Source organism: Saxophila tyrrhenica, assembly GCF_035928015.1.
Source record: "Saxophila tyrrhenica strain CCFEE 5935 chromosome Unknown scaffold_18, whole genome shotgun sequence".
Lineage (NCBI taxonomy): Eukaryota > Fungi > Ascomycota > Dothideomycetes > Mycosphaerellales > Extremaceae > Saxophila > Saxophila tyrrhenica.
Window position 1 is genome coordinate 21716 of NW_027041750.1, and position 13368 is coordinate 35083.

The following is a 13368-nucleotide window of genomic DNA, read 5'->3' on the forward strand; positions in this document are numbered from 1 at the left end:
TTACTGTGTTCGGTCGAAAGTCCGAAGCTCAGGCATGAACCCGAGTCCTCCTCCCTGCTTGCTCTCGTCCTTGACCTCCTCCCCTCCAGCGATATGCACACCACCAGCGCTGCGATCAATGACGTGCTTCCTCAGCATGCTCAGAACCTCGCTGTTCTTCCATCTCGCCGGCACAGGGCGGTAGGCAGGCTTGAATGTGCCCACCGTCTGCGCCCACTCACCGCTCCTCGGAGCTCCCACTCTCCATCCATCTGTCTGGCTTACAGGTCCACCATCAGGAGCCTTGCCCTGTGCCTCGGGTGAAGCCTGATCAGGTCCTCCACCCTCAGCATATGCCATCGAAGTCGGCGTCGGCTCCTGCGTGGCCCAATAATAGATATCCCAATCGTTCTCGTCAAGGAAAAGGTCATACTGCTGCAGCTGCTTGGGTGTCATGTTTCCGAGATTCTGGTCGGCGAAGGTGGAGAGGAGGAGGTCGGACTCTAGCGTGCCTCTTTTCCGAGATTGGTCTACACCCACGAATCAGCCGGTCAGCAAGATCCTCACTCGGTGTAAGACGTACATAGGAGACGAGCGCGCATGGTGTTGGCGTCTTCGCCAGTGCGGCGCAGAGGTTCGACGCGGAAGGAGCCGCCTTCGATTTCACCTACATTCAACTCCGCGTTCACTCCACCCTCTGGCGCGGGCTGCTGGGTGCCCCCCGTCATGCGCTCGGTGTTCTCTGGCCGCGAGTCCTTGGGAACATAGTCTGAGACGACATGGGTAATGAGCTCTGGAGGTGGGCTGTCGGCACCCAGGTTGGGCATCTCGTTGGAGATGGTGCTGTTGGTGTTGGTCATGTGCGGGTTGAGTGGCCGTTCCTTCTGGAAACGACGGTAGTCGGGGGCAGTATCATTGCCACGGGCATTGAGGGCGCTGAAGTCGGGTGGTGAGGGAGGTTGCTGTTGTTCCTGCAGACGGGCAGTGACCGTGGTGAAAGTGCGGTGCGTGGGGCGGGCGGCGATACGAGCGGAGCGGAAGAGCAGTGTCTTGGAGGCCATGGTGAGTGCAGTAACGTTCAGTGAGGATGTTGTTCCGTGGCAGATGTGGATTGAAGACGAATGAGCATTGAAGTCGGTGTCATCGACAGGAAGTCGTGCTGAGAGGCACGCAGTGCTCAAGTCTACGCAGAAGCTCGAGCTCTCGAAAAGTGGAATGAAGCCCATGTGCATCACAAGAACAGGACGCAGACGAATGAATGCACAACCATCCTTGAAGCATTGCTCCATTGTAGTATCGGTGCTGTATAGGTAAAGAGATTGTAGCCCGCTCCATCGCTTTTCTCAACGCCAGTATGCCACTCGTCGAGGGCGCTCAGCCTCTCAAGACAACCCCAAGGAGAAACATGTAACGAGAACGCTTAGCACAACGACCAACATCAGACACCACATCATGCAACCATCGAGTCGAACGACTTCGACCTCGCCATCTTGTTGCTGTTCCTGATGCCAAGCACCGAGTAGAAGGACATCGCCAGTCTCTTCTGCACCGACCTGAGCGAGTCCGCGTCGACACCTGCATGCGACTCGGGGTTCGACCATGCACTGTTCCATGCCGTGGGGATTCCCCCATCCCTCGGAACAGGAGCCACAGACGCGAGAAGCACGACACCAAGACTGATGCCGCGAGTCTCCGCCATGGAGAGGAGCCAAAGGACTCCAAGACCGACGAGGATCATGAGCAGCTTGCTCACAGCCCACGCCGCGAGCGCAGAGGATGATCTGCCAAAGTGATCCCTGCGGCGCACGTGGTCCTCCAGGCGGAAGAATGCAACTTCGTTGTGCGTGGGCGTGCGGTATGCAAAGTCGTTGGCGGTTGATCCCATGTTGTGCGTCGATTGTGTAGCCAGGCCGCTGTGGCTGTGAGACTTGAATGTGACCACTTGGCCATCGGCTCTCGTCAGATCGGGGCTTGACTGGAGATCTGTGTGGGCGTTGTTGGCCGGCGCGGTTGGTCGAGAGTGTGTCGGACGATTCGTCGATCCGGCTATGGCGCCAGCAGACTTGTTGCCAGCTGGTGTAGTCTCAAGTCGCGGGTACGCACCGCCGTTGACTTGAGTAGCGCGGGAAGCTTCTGCGGGAAGCAGAAGACTCCTCGCTGCGGTAGCATTGCCGCGCTCGAGAAGACCCTGCGGCGAACGATGCTTCAGCGAGTAGAGCTCCATTGTCGGACTCTTGCTGGTCATGATGCCAGCACCCAGAGAGAGCGGACTCTGCTGTGCAGATTGCGACCGTGACGAACTGTTGCTGGTCTCGCTCGAAAGCGCTTGTCGGCTTCCCGAGGCGCCCGTTCGGTCACTACTCTGTAGCAGCGGTATACGACTCGTTGCTTCGGTTCTCGTTCTCCTTGGACTCGTTTGCAAGTACTCGCCATGCTGTCCACCAGCTGCTGGCTCAGTAAGAGCATACAGTTGGCTACGGGGATCACATTGATCGGTTGCGTGGTGCACCAATTGCGCGTGACGAGCCAAGTCTCCTTGTGTTCGGAAAGAGCTGCTGCAACGCGGCGAGCTGCGTCGCTCGATCATGCTCGGACTGCGACAAGCAACGCCTGACGCACGCGATCGGTGTGGCTCGATCGTGATCCCGTCATCAGGTCGACTCAGCGTCCATTCTATTCTCTCTGGCCCAGTGAGTGACTGTGCTGTTGACAACCCTGCCAGCGCCACGAGTGCAATCTTGCTCAGTGAGACCTTCTGCAGACTCGACCGACTCGAGGATCGTGACGAAAGCAGGTCTCCGAACGCCTGGACAGCCTTCTTCGTGCCCGTCAAGCGCAGCGTCATCTGCGCGAGGGCTGGTGCTGGCGTAGCACCCGGAACATGCCGTCCCGGCTCAGGGTGTTCTCTGTCGCGATCGTGCAAAGCCAGATGCTGCCATCCTAGCGAGTCGTCCGTAGCATTTCCTTGGCTTACGGATTCGAGCATTGGCTGCTGGAGATTCTCAGGTCCGTACGACTCGTGCAGGTGGCGTGTGTGCGTTGCCTGCTGTGGTTCGCGAGGTACGTCTACCCGCTCGGCATGTTGGTTCGCATGTTGGTTGTCCCAAGTCAACGGACCACCTTGAGCAAGCCCCTGCGAGGAACTGCCACTCCGGTGGTCATTGATTTGGTAGTTGCTGTCGGTCATGCCAAGGTGCGTCCAGTCTGGAACATCATTCCATGGCCAGTCAGACAGTCCGAAGTCCATGTTGTTGTCGAACATCGGATCTTCGGGCAACATGGTAAAATCGTCGAATGAGGGCATGCAGATGTTGGCGGTCATTGACTGGTCGAACGGTGCCGTTCCGATGAAAGGATCAGGGACGTGCTGCTGTAGGTCATCATGTTAGCGTCATGTGTTAGGCTCGCTCGGAGAATGAACCATTCTCACCTGTTGATGTTGATGTGCTTGATTCTTTGGTGGCGTGGTCACAATTGGTTTGGTGACCTTGTTTGTCTTGGTGGAGATGTTCTCCATCTCAGGTTGGTTGTGGTGGCATTTTCGCTTCCGCTTGGAGCACTTATCGCATGCCTTTACGATTCTCCGCTTACGGTATTCCGCCTTTTCGGCATCAGTCATCTTCCGTCGGACTCGCTGCTTAGGTTGAGTGGAGTCGGACAGGCTGAAGACGCTGGTCATCTGGTCCAGCGCCGGCGTGTTCTCCGAGTTCGAGAGACCAACCGTGGATTGTCTCGTTAGCGGCTGAGAGTGTTGCGGTTGTGGAGAGTTCCCGAACGAGGGAGTGGCCAGCCCAAGCATATCCGGGCTGCTCCAGGTGGAACCTTCAGACATCGACTGCATCGACGCTTCCCATGGGGAGAAGTTGGTCGATGTGCTCGTTTGCGGCGTCGGAAGCTGCTCAGGAACGATATTCTCCTCGAGAAGGTAGTCGATGACCGCTTGGCCTATCCTCTCAGAATGGCTCTTGAGATGTGGGTAGGTCATGCGGAGGGCGTCGAACAGCTCATCTGAGTCTTTCGGTGGGAAGAACGCAAGAGGAGCCGTGAGGTCCATGGGCTGACCGGCGGGTATGTCACGGTAAATCATGTAGGCCGGCATGGCGAGGTCGTTGTTGAATGCCATTTAAAGCAAGGTTGAGTTTCTTTTTTCGCGACAAGGATGATTGTCGAGCTGCGCACTCGCCAAAGTGGTCGTCTTCAGTGTGCCCCGATCTTCGTGAGCCGTCGAAGAGTGAGTCAACGCAGTCAGTGGTGCGGCTGAGGCCTGGTGTCCGGTCGTCACGGTGCAAGCCTTCGCTGTGCCAGACAGAGGTGTCGGAAAAGGGACGAGAGCTTCTCGAGGGCGGGTAGCGATGTTAAGGCACCTAAGACCTGGTCTCCGAGCTGCGCTTCGAGTTCGAACACCGCGAGGCCGTCTGGGGGAGGAGGAAGAGGCGGTGCCTCAGAGAGGGAAAGCGTTCCCCACCTAAAGAATAAGAAGATCCTTTATTGGTCAGTCGCTGGGTGACTCCAATGCCTCAGGGCTGTGCATCGTGTCGTCAAGCCTTCAACGACCATCCCAATGGACTGTCAGTACTTTGCGCCGATGGAGACGAACAAGAACGCCTCGCACCATGTCGCCGCTCTCCATCGCCAAGGGGAAAGTGCTGAAAAGACTGCCAAAAGAAATCACTGATCACGTGCTGGGTGAAACTCTGCTTACGTGAATTGAATTCCGAAAGACGAGATGGAACGAGCCGAGCTCCAAACCTCCAACGGCCGTACCAACTCCGGCTACCTGGCGATCTCCTCTTCCACCGGGTCTCCAGTCCACGGCATTTGGCAGAGCTCATTACCTTCATAGCCTAGCCGTCGATGACAAGAACTGTCTACATTCGGTTGCAGGAGCAAGAGCAAGGCCGCGTAGACGCCGACCTTAAGCGCCATGTCCAGCCGCCCTGTGACCTCCACGCAGGGCCAATCGCAGCGCGGAGTAGCTGAAGCTGCAGCGCCAGAGGCCAGGAACGCGACCGCCGTCTGGCTCAATATGTAGACTGCCCAAGGTCCCTTGAGCACAGTAAGTGTACCGTTTCCTCTTCTTCCTGTTGATCATACTCCAAAGTCCGACCTGTAAGACAACTGCGAACGCCTATCAGCAGACCCGCTGCCCAGGACATCAACAAGACACAGCTGCAGATCGTCAGACAGCGGTTGTTGTAGTACATCCGAGTCTCAGGCACACCTCAGGAACGCAACAGTAGCTCCTAGCGATGTCAGCACACTTCTATCCTCGTAAGCCAGGCCAACACATGGTCTCCCACCGCTCTCTAACAGTCGTGCACAGCTCCGCCTGGAGGCGACCAGCAGCAGCAACAGCACTTCCAACCACCACCTTCCAGCAGTCCGCAGCAGAATTACTACCCACCTCCACCGCCCTCAGAACAGCCATCCGCTCCCCGAATCCAGACGGCGCCAGCTCCTCAATTCGCTCCCCCGCCCTCAGTCTCACCCATACAAGATGGCAACTCTTCCAATGCGTCCACAAGCCGACAGTCGGAGAAGCCTTTGCCCATATACCCCGGCCCACCTTCAGAGTCGTATCCGCAAGAGAGGCAGAAGCAGGCGCAGACATCAGAGCAGGAAGTTGTCCCTATGACACCGCGAACGCCAGGCTTCATGCGAACACCTGGTGGAGCTCCGCCGCAAGGCCAGTTTGTCGGCGCTGGGTCGACGGTCGATGATGTAGGCACCTTCAACGGAGGCTCCTACCGCATCAGCCACAGGGACAGCAACACCATTTGCACCGTCCAATTGGCAGTAGGCTGTCCATTGACAGTCGCGCCTGGACTTATGATCGCCATGTCACCTACCATGACCCTCAAAGGCGCAATGAAGTTCAGCCTGAAGAAGTTCGCGATGGGCGGGGAGATGAACCACAGCACGTTCACCGGTCCGGGAGAGTTGCTGCTTGCGCCGAATATGCTGGGTGATGTGACGAACATTCGCTTGACGGGTGAGGAGACCTGGAGTGTCGGCAAAGATGCGTTCATGGCGTGTACGCAGGGTGTCGTGAAGGACTACAAGAGTCAGAGCTTCAGCAAAGCGATGTTTTCTGGCGAGGGGCTGTTCGTGTACAAGATGAGTGGGATAGGCATATGCTGGATCATGAGCATGGGTGCCATCATTCGGAAGGATGTAAGTGTCATGAACTGAGATGGTGTTTCAAACTCGCGCTGACATTCTTAACAGCTCCGAGAAGGCGAAAAGTACATCATCGACAACGGTCATTTGGTCGCCTGGAACTGCAAGTACATCCTCGAGCGTATCGCAAGTGGCGGTATCATCAGCAACATCAGCGCTGGTGAGGGACTGGTGTGCAAGTTTACAGGTATGCTTCTTTCGCAGACGGCTCGACTTCTGAGCATCAATTAACGACCGCCCAGGACCAGGAACTGTTTTCATGCAGACGAGAAACCCTGCAGCGTTCGCGCAATACATGTCTGCCCATGCGGCGGCTTGATCTGGTGGTTTATCTTTGGGGGGCCATTGAAGGCGTCCGGTGCGCGTTCGGCGAACGGGGTCTTCGGGGGGCAGGGCGATACCATTGCGGCCTACTTAGGACCGGGGATTGGCTTTTATGCTGCAACCATTAAAAAGCTCGGGAAACTCCTGAAGCTATATTTACAGTCTTGTACGCGACTAAATAGCCATCGGCTGCGGCATACTAGGCTGAGCCTTGTATGAGATCCTACCAGCCGGAAGGAAGAACAGCGCAACCAAAGCACCCCCCCGGACCTAAGGGTAATGATGCGTTCCAGCAGCAGGGGAAGTCCAGCCCGCTCCCTGCCACCCAGACATTCCCATCAGTTCGGCACTTTCGTCCAGCGGGACGACGCAGTTAATTTCGCCGTACGGATGAAGATGGTAGCGGCCGCGATAGACGTCTTGGCTGTCCATGAACACTGCTGTGATGCTAAAGAAGCGTGTCTCAGCGCATGGGGGACTGATTTTGCTCAGGCGGTAATTGGGACCATCGATTTCGTCTGCAGCCACCCAGCCCTCGTTGTTCTTGACGCCGCGTCGGACTAGAGCAGCCATATCGTCGTGCAGCGGGGTGCCCGGTCCATGATTGTTGTTCAGTCTGGCTTCTAGCTCCTTGCCCGGAGTCCTGGTTGAGGTTCGTATTAGTGCAATGTTTAGCTACGTCATTCGGGAAACTTACAGATCTTCTACCTCCATAAAGAATCTTTGAGCAGTGTCGAGCAGCTTTCGCAAATTTGGGTGCATTGGCGGCGCGGACATGATGTGATGTGGTGATGGCCGTGCAACCTCTGGGTCCTGCCTACATATGTATATCTTTTTCCTTCCTAAGGCGAGGCTATCGACGCTTTCACAATAGAGTTGTCGGAAGGGGCATCCGAAAGTCAATCGTCGAATAAATTCTCGACTGTCTAGGGAGTCCATGACCCTTGCTCGCTGGTGGAGTTGGTTTCATCCAAGTCCAATACAGTGTCATGCAAATCCACCCGGAAGAAAACACTAGAAGATGATCCACGCCTTGCTCTGACCTATAAATCATTCAACTCCCTTGACCGGCCGTCCCGTGCCCTGTGTAGAGTCGACGGGGCATTGCACTGCGTATCTCATCGACAATATCGACAAAACAAAACTCGACTCGACTGCTAAATCCCGCATGACAATGCTTGAAGCCCACGTCCACCCAGACACATCTGTGACACTGGCCACTGTCCTGATCCCGAAGATATCAGAGCCGAATGACATCCTGGTCCGCGTGGTCTGCGCATCATGCAACCCCAAAGATTGGAAGATGCCCGCGGGCCTGCTCAAGACGATTGCGGACTGCCCCAACTCCGGTGATGATCTCGCAGGCGTCGTGGAAAAAGTCGGCGCCGAAGTCGCCTCCGTCAAGCCAGGCGACAGAGTGGCAGCACTCCATCAGCTCGGTGCTCCGTACGGTGCGTACGCAGAGTTCGCGCTCGTGAAGGACTTTGTGTGCTTCAAGATCCCCGACACAACGTCGTTCGAAGAGGCAGCCACTGTACCAATGGCAGCATACATGGCGTGCATTGCTCTGTTCGGGTTGTTGAAAGTATGTGCTGGGCCGTGGGAAATCGTCCGAGAAGAGACGCCACTGCTGATATACGGTGCAGCAACTGGAGTTGGGAGTATGGCCGTTAAGCTGGCTCAGCTTGTAAACGTTCACCCTGTCATCAACATCGCGGGAAGTGGATGCGACTTTGTCTCAGGATTGATTGATAAGGAAAACGGAGACATCGTCTTTGATTATCGAAAAGGAGACGAGACCGTTTTCAAAGGAGTCCAATCTATGCTCGGGGGAAAGCAGCTCGAGTATGCATTCGATGCGGTCAGTGAGGAATCAAGCCTGGCCAATGTTGCGAAGATCCTGAAGCCAGGTGGCGGGCGAATCGCTCTGACGCTACCAGGGCGAGCACATAAGTTACCAGAAGGCTTGAACATATCGCATGCCATGGCAGGCAGTCTGTGGAACACGCTCGCTGGACGTGACGAGGACGAAGAGCTGGGCAACCTAGGCCTCGAAGAAGGTGGACCTACATTTGCCAGGGCGATGACTTCGAGTATTGAAGGTCTGCTATCCGATGGTCTTCTCAAGCCGCATCCGCATACTGTGTATCGAGGAGGACTGAACGGCGTGGAGCCTGCTCTCAAGGCTCTCAGAGCGGGGAAAGTTAGTGCGTCCAGGTGCGTTGTCCAAGTGGGCGATACGCCGGGCATCCAGACAGAAAAGCACAATCCTTGAGAAGGCCTTTCGCCTCCTCCATGTTCGACTGATCGACCATTGAACAGCAACAGCTGCCTGTGAGGGCACCCTTATTTGTCGGTCGTTGCGGCGTTCGTTATGCTCGAGAGCGCTACGCCATATCCGTGTGTTCGGTATGGACGACTCATTCGAGCAGCCTGCTTGGAGGCATCTCACTTGCAGCCGGAGGTCTGAGCAATTGCACTTGCAGCTGGAGGTCTGACCATCTTGGTGTTGTCGAGAGCAGCGCGATATCAGCACGGAAGTCTTGGAAGAGGCATGTCTGTGACTTGCCATCGAGAGTCATATCGAAGAGGGGCAAAAGAGGTCGTCTGGCTGCGCAACATCGGCCCGAACAGCCGTCGACGAAGCCGACAGTCGGCTAAATTGAGCTCTCCGCTACATCTTCCACTCCACCATCAACACCGTCCTTCTTCTTTCGGCCATGATCAAGATGATGCTCTGTAATGACCCCGCCAAGATAGCTCACTTCTGCAGGTACGGTATCCACTCTCGTGAGCCTCATGAGAGCATCAGAAGAAATTCTGGTTTGCCATAAGTATCTCGCCTTTCTTTACTCCCAAGTTCTCAAGAATACCAAGGTACCATCCACACCAAGAGCATTGTCTCATAAAACTGAAGAATAGCCGCCCAACACTGAAAGGTCACATTCCACCATGTCTGCCTCCAACGATCTTCCAAAGATGCAATACCGCTTCCTCGGTCGCTCTGGCCTCCAAGTCTCCGCCATCTCCCTCGGCGGCTGGCTCACCTATGGCTCTGCCGGCGGCGGCCACGTTGATAACTCTGGCACCTTCTCCTGCATGAAAGCGGCCTACGACAGCGGCATCAACTTCTTCGACTGTGCGGAGGGCTATGCCGGCGGCGAGAGCGAACGTGTGATGGGTGAATGTATCAAGAAGTACGGCTGGAAGAGGAACGACTATGTCATCTCGACGAAGATCAACTGGGGCGCTGCAAACGGTGACAATCCTGTCAACAATGGCGGTTTGAGCAGGAAGCATCTCGTCGAGGGCACGAATGCTAGTCTGGAAAGACTTGGACTCGAGTACGTGGATCTCCTGTACGCACACCGCCCGGACCGGAACACGCCGATGGAGGAGGTGGTGCGGGGATTCAACTTCCTGATCGACCAGGGCAAGTGCTTCTACTGGGGCACGAGCGAGTGGAACGCAGACGAGATTGAACGGGCACAGCACATCGCGACCAAGCTGAATATGGTGGGGCCGTTGATGGAACAGCCGCAGTACAACATGCTGGTGCGGGAGCGGGTCGAAAAGGAGTACCAGTTGCTGTATGAGGAGTATAGCATGGGTCTGACGCCGTTCAGTCCGTTGAAGGCGGGTATCTTGACCGGGAAGTACAATGACAAGATTCCTGAGGATTCGAGATTTGCGCAGTCGGACGACAACTTTGTCAAGATGATGCGCGAGAGGTTCCAAACCGATGAGTGGCAGCAAGAGGCGAAGAAGGTGGCATCCTTGAAGCCTATCGCAGAGAAGCTCGGCACTTCGCAGACGAGGTTGGCGATGGCGTGGGTGCTGAAGAACCCGAATGTGTCGTCTGCCATCACTGGTGCCAGCCGGCCGGAGCAGGTGTACGATTCGATTAAGAGCTTGGAGCTGTTGCCGAAGATGACGGATGAGATTATGAAGGAAATTGACGATGTGCTGGGCAATAAGCCTGCGCCGTTGACGAGGCGGTTTGGTTGAGGGAGCTCTTAGACGTTAGATGTATCAGAATCGATGCTACGCCTCATCGCCATACTTAGCGATCAATTGTGCTTCTCTCCTTGCGATAACTTCCTGCAAAGCTATTAGAAACTTCGTAGCACCATACCATCCGCATTCCAGAATAGACTGACCTCAATAGCCGGAGCAGCCGTATGCCACGAACTCATCAAATAACACCTCAACATCAAATCCCGCCCCAACCTCTCCCTAAACCTCGCCCTCTCCTCCTCCCTCTCCATTCGCAAACGCTGAAACCCGGCATTAGGATAATTCCTCACCAAATGCAGATGCAACAGCTGCGGATGGTCGTCGAACGCTACGAGAGCGCTCTGCATCGCCGTCCGCCAGTAGAGGATGGTGGCGGCGACGTAGCCGAGGCTGGAGCCGACGATGAAGCCGATGGAGGCGAGGGGGCCGCCGAAGAGGGCGGTGGCGTAGGCGACGCCTAGGCCGGTGAAGGCCTGGGAGATGTCAGTCGGTGGAGTTAAAGAGGGAGGGGGAGGGGTTGTACAGCAGCGGAGATAGACGTGGTGAGGGTACGAAACATGCTATGGTGCGATCGGTCAGTACTCATCCAGTAAGCAACGGGAGCTTGGGCGATCGTACAAGATCCCACGTCCACTGGGTTGAGTCCATCCTCCAACATATCGAATGATCTGGCCCACAGCCGACGGTGGACCGAGTTGCTCCTGATGGGATGATTAGACTAAAGTGACCTTTACTACGATGTTTCGTGATTGTACTCACTTCCGCCATTGAAGGGAAAGGATGTCTACATGTAGGAGCTCTGGTCAAGAAGTGAGGTAGAGGGCATGTGACGGCGTAAAGTTCGCCAAGCACATCTCACATGGCTTTGACAACTCACTCTAAGAGGGCAACATAGGACAGAATTGGGACCATAGAATAAGATACTGGTGTATTCTTTGTACGCCATACACATACTCTACGTGAAAGCCCGGGAGCATCCAGGATGCCATCGTACCCTGCCAGCCTGAAGCGCCCAGCCATGATACCCTTCCAGCTCCTCATCGTCCACAAAATCCCACCCATCCTCCCCTTCCTCCTCAAAATCCACTTGAACCCACCACAGGATCATCTCAAACTCAAGCCTTTCTCTCCTCCTCCTTTCTTTGTACGCAGGCGAACGAGTATCCACCAGCCCACCACACGGACCCCGCTTGATCCCCTTCGCGTCCCTACACCGCACCCGCTTAGCCCTGCTGACGCTTGCGCTTCCCGACCTGGGCCGAGAAACCAGTCTTGATAGCGGTGACGGACCTTCGAGACCCGCACGAGTTGCACGTGACGAAGTACAGCCGATTCTCTCCCTTGTTCAACTCGGTATCCGGGGAGCGACAAGTCTTGCACGTGACGTATTCGAAGATGTACCGACGCAGCACGTTCTCGATCTGCTTCTGCTGGAAACGGCCCTTGATGACGAGACGTCTGCTGCCGTCGACGGAGCCAGAAGTACCCAGTTCAGCGAACAGGAACTGAGTCACGTGCTCGTCGGTACGCTTCATGCGCTTGCAGATGTCGGCGATGTTGGCGAAGATGGTCTTCTTGTTGCCTTCGCGCAAGCACTGCGGAGGCGGGATCTTGTAGCGCTTGTCGCCGCTCGAGGCGAGGTCGGGGTGGGAGTCGTGGAGCAAGACGAAGAAGCGGTTGAGCAGGCTCTCATAGTTGACGGGTTTGTCGGAGTCATGCGCCCAGACGCCGGTGCCTTTGATGATGTCGCCGTCTTGCAGGCCGGCCTCGACGTCCTTCTTGCTGCTGGTGGATGGCTCGTCGTCCTCCTTGCCTTCTCCGGCGCCCGCCTCAGCGAGCTGGGCCTCGAAGTCGTCTTCCGTAGTCTTCTTCGGCTTCTTCTTCTTCTTCTTCAGCGCGCTGAGGTCGACTTCACCATCCGCCGCAGCCTCGCCGTCCTTCTCACCCTCGCCCTCTTCCTTCTTCGAGGACTTCTTCTTCTTCTTCTTGGCCAGGCCTTCGAACATGGCCGTCATCTCATCCACCTGCTTGTCGCCGTTCGTGTCGCCATTGCCCTCGATCGCATGTGATTCCGCAGAGGTTTTGCGGCCCAGCTGCTCGGAGCTCTCTGTGACGTCGCCGTTCTCGTCGACGATGGTTTGGCCTTCTGCAAAGGCGACGCTCTTGCGCGGTTTCCGTTCGGGGAGTTCGGTGTCTGCCATGATTGCGGTTGTATGTGGGTTGAGCGGTGTTCGTAGGTGTAGAAGTTATACAGGGAGGGGTGTGTGACTGGAAGGTGTGAGTCTTCTTTCGAAGCCCCACGGCTGACTCAACATTTCGGCCTTCACTGCCGAAGCCGTCGTTTGCCCTAAGCACACCTCCAGAGCCGCATGTGAGATGAACGCGACATTCACCAGCATCACCTCACTCCTCCATTCTGGCACATCCGCGTTCCGACTCCGCCATGTCCAACCCCTCGTCCTCCTACGCCACCCTTCCGCCCACCACTCCTCCCGAAGAAGTCGACTCCCTACCCTCCTCCTCCGCCGGCTCATCGACCTCCGCCTCCCCTAGCGAAGATGAGGAAATGTCGGACGCTGAGCGGGAATGGCGGGAGAGTCTACAACAACTTGAATTACTATTGACAATGGTGTTGGTGCCGTATTTGGGAAAGTACTTTGGACGGAAGTGCGCTTATTGGGGTACGTACTAGCGAAAGGGAAGGAGGAATCAGCGGTGCTAATGGGATGCAGGGTGGGCGAAATTCATGGAGTGGAAGTACCCCGTCAGCATCGAGGTGACAAGTCCAGGAGCATTCAAGGGCGCGGGTGCCGTTGAGGCTGCGGCATCACTGTGAAAACGGCTTTCGAACGATCACTCGACAGGGAG

General features: G+C 56.1%; 9 protein-coding genes across 9 annotated transcripts; 4 read left to right on the top strand and 5 right to left on the bottom strand.

The window, feature by feature from the left end:
* Positions 1–1040, bottom strand: emi5 (Succinate dehydrogenase assembly factor 2 mitochondrial; the record flags this gene model as incomplete). Its single annotated transcript, XM_064806639.1, has 2 exons — positions 1–509; positions 563–1040. The coding sequence occupies 2 exons, from the start codon at positions 1038–1040 to the stop codon at positions 1–3; spliced, it is 987 nt and encodes a 328-aa protein (XP_064654944.1).
* A 389-nt stretch (positions 1041–1429) lies between these two features.
* On the bottom strand, positions 1430–4102 carry LTR77_009412 (uncharacterized protein; the record flags this gene model as incomplete). The annotated part of the gene is made up of 2 exons (XM_064806640.1): positions 1430–3349; positions 3410–4102. 2 exons carry the CDS (start codon positions 4100–4102, stop codon positions 1430–1432), a joined length of 2613 nt encoding a protein of 870 aa, XP_064654945.1.
* Positions 4103–5228: 1126 nt separating this feature from the next.
* Positions 5229–6478, top strand: LTR77_009413 (uncharacterized protein; the record flags this gene model as incomplete). The annotated part of the gene is made up of 4 exons (XM_064806641.1): positions 5229–5250; positions 5303–6153; positions 6208–6346; positions 6402–6478. 4 exons carry the CDS (start codon positions 5229–5231, stop codon positions 6476–6478), a joined length of 1089 nt encoding a protein of 362 aa, XP_064654946.1.
* A 275-nt stretch (positions 6479–6753) lies between these two features.
* Positions 6754–7260, bottom strand: LTR77_009414 (uncharacterized protein; the record flags this gene model as incomplete). Its single annotated transcript, XM_064806642.1, has 2 exons — positions 6754–7126; positions 7181–7260. The coding sequence occupies 2 exons, from the start codon at positions 7258–7260 to the stop codon at positions 6754–6756; spliced, it is 453 nt and encodes a 150-aa protein (XP_064654947.1).
* Positions 7261–7657: 397 nt separating this feature from the next.
* LTR77_009415 (uncharacterized protein) lies at positions 7658–8758 on the top strand (the record flags this gene model as incomplete). The annotated part of the gene is made up of 1 exon (XM_064806643.1): positions 7658–8758. The coding sequence occupies one exon, from the start codon at positions 7658–7660 to the stop codon at positions 8756–8758; it is 1101 nt and encodes a 366-aa protein (XP_064654948.1).
* Positions 8759–9435: 677 nt separating this feature from the next.
* On the top strand, positions 9436–10491 carry LTR77_009416 (uncharacterized protein; the record flags this gene model as incomplete). Its single annotated transcript, XM_064806644.1, has 1 exon — positions 9436–10491. One exon carries the CDS (start codon positions 9436–9438, stop codon positions 10489–10491), a length of 1056 nt encoding a protein of 351 aa, XP_064654949.1.
* Positions 10492–10595: 104 nt separating this feature from the next.
* Positions 10596–11268, bottom strand: LTR77_009417 (uncharacterized protein; the record flags this gene model as incomplete). Its single annotated transcript, XM_064806645.1, has 4 exons — positions 10596–10973; positions 11024–11060; positions 11119–11201; positions 11260–11268. 4 exons carry the CDS (start codon positions 11266–11268, stop codon positions 10596–10598), a joined length of 507 nt encoding a protein of 168 aa, XP_064654950.1.
* Positions 11269–11723: 455 nt separating this feature from the next.
* Positions 11724–12701, bottom strand: SUI3 (translation initiation factor eIF-2 beta subunit; the record flags this gene model as incomplete). The annotated part of the gene is made up of 1 exon (XM_064806646.1): positions 11724–12701. One exon carries the CDS (start codon positions 12699–12701, stop codon positions 11724–11726), a length of 978 nt encoding a protein of 325 aa, XP_064654951.1.
* A 242-nt stretch (positions 12702–12943) lies between these two features.
* Positions 12944–13336, top strand: LTR77_009419 (uncharacterized protein; the record flags this gene model as incomplete). The annotated part of the gene is made up of 2 exons (XM_064806647.1): positions 12944–13181; positions 13233–13336. 2 exons carry the CDS (start codon positions 12944–12946, stop codon positions 13334–13336), a joined length of 342 nt encoding a protein of 113 aa, XP_064654952.1.
* Between the last annotated feature and the right edge of the window lie 32 nt (positions 13337–13368).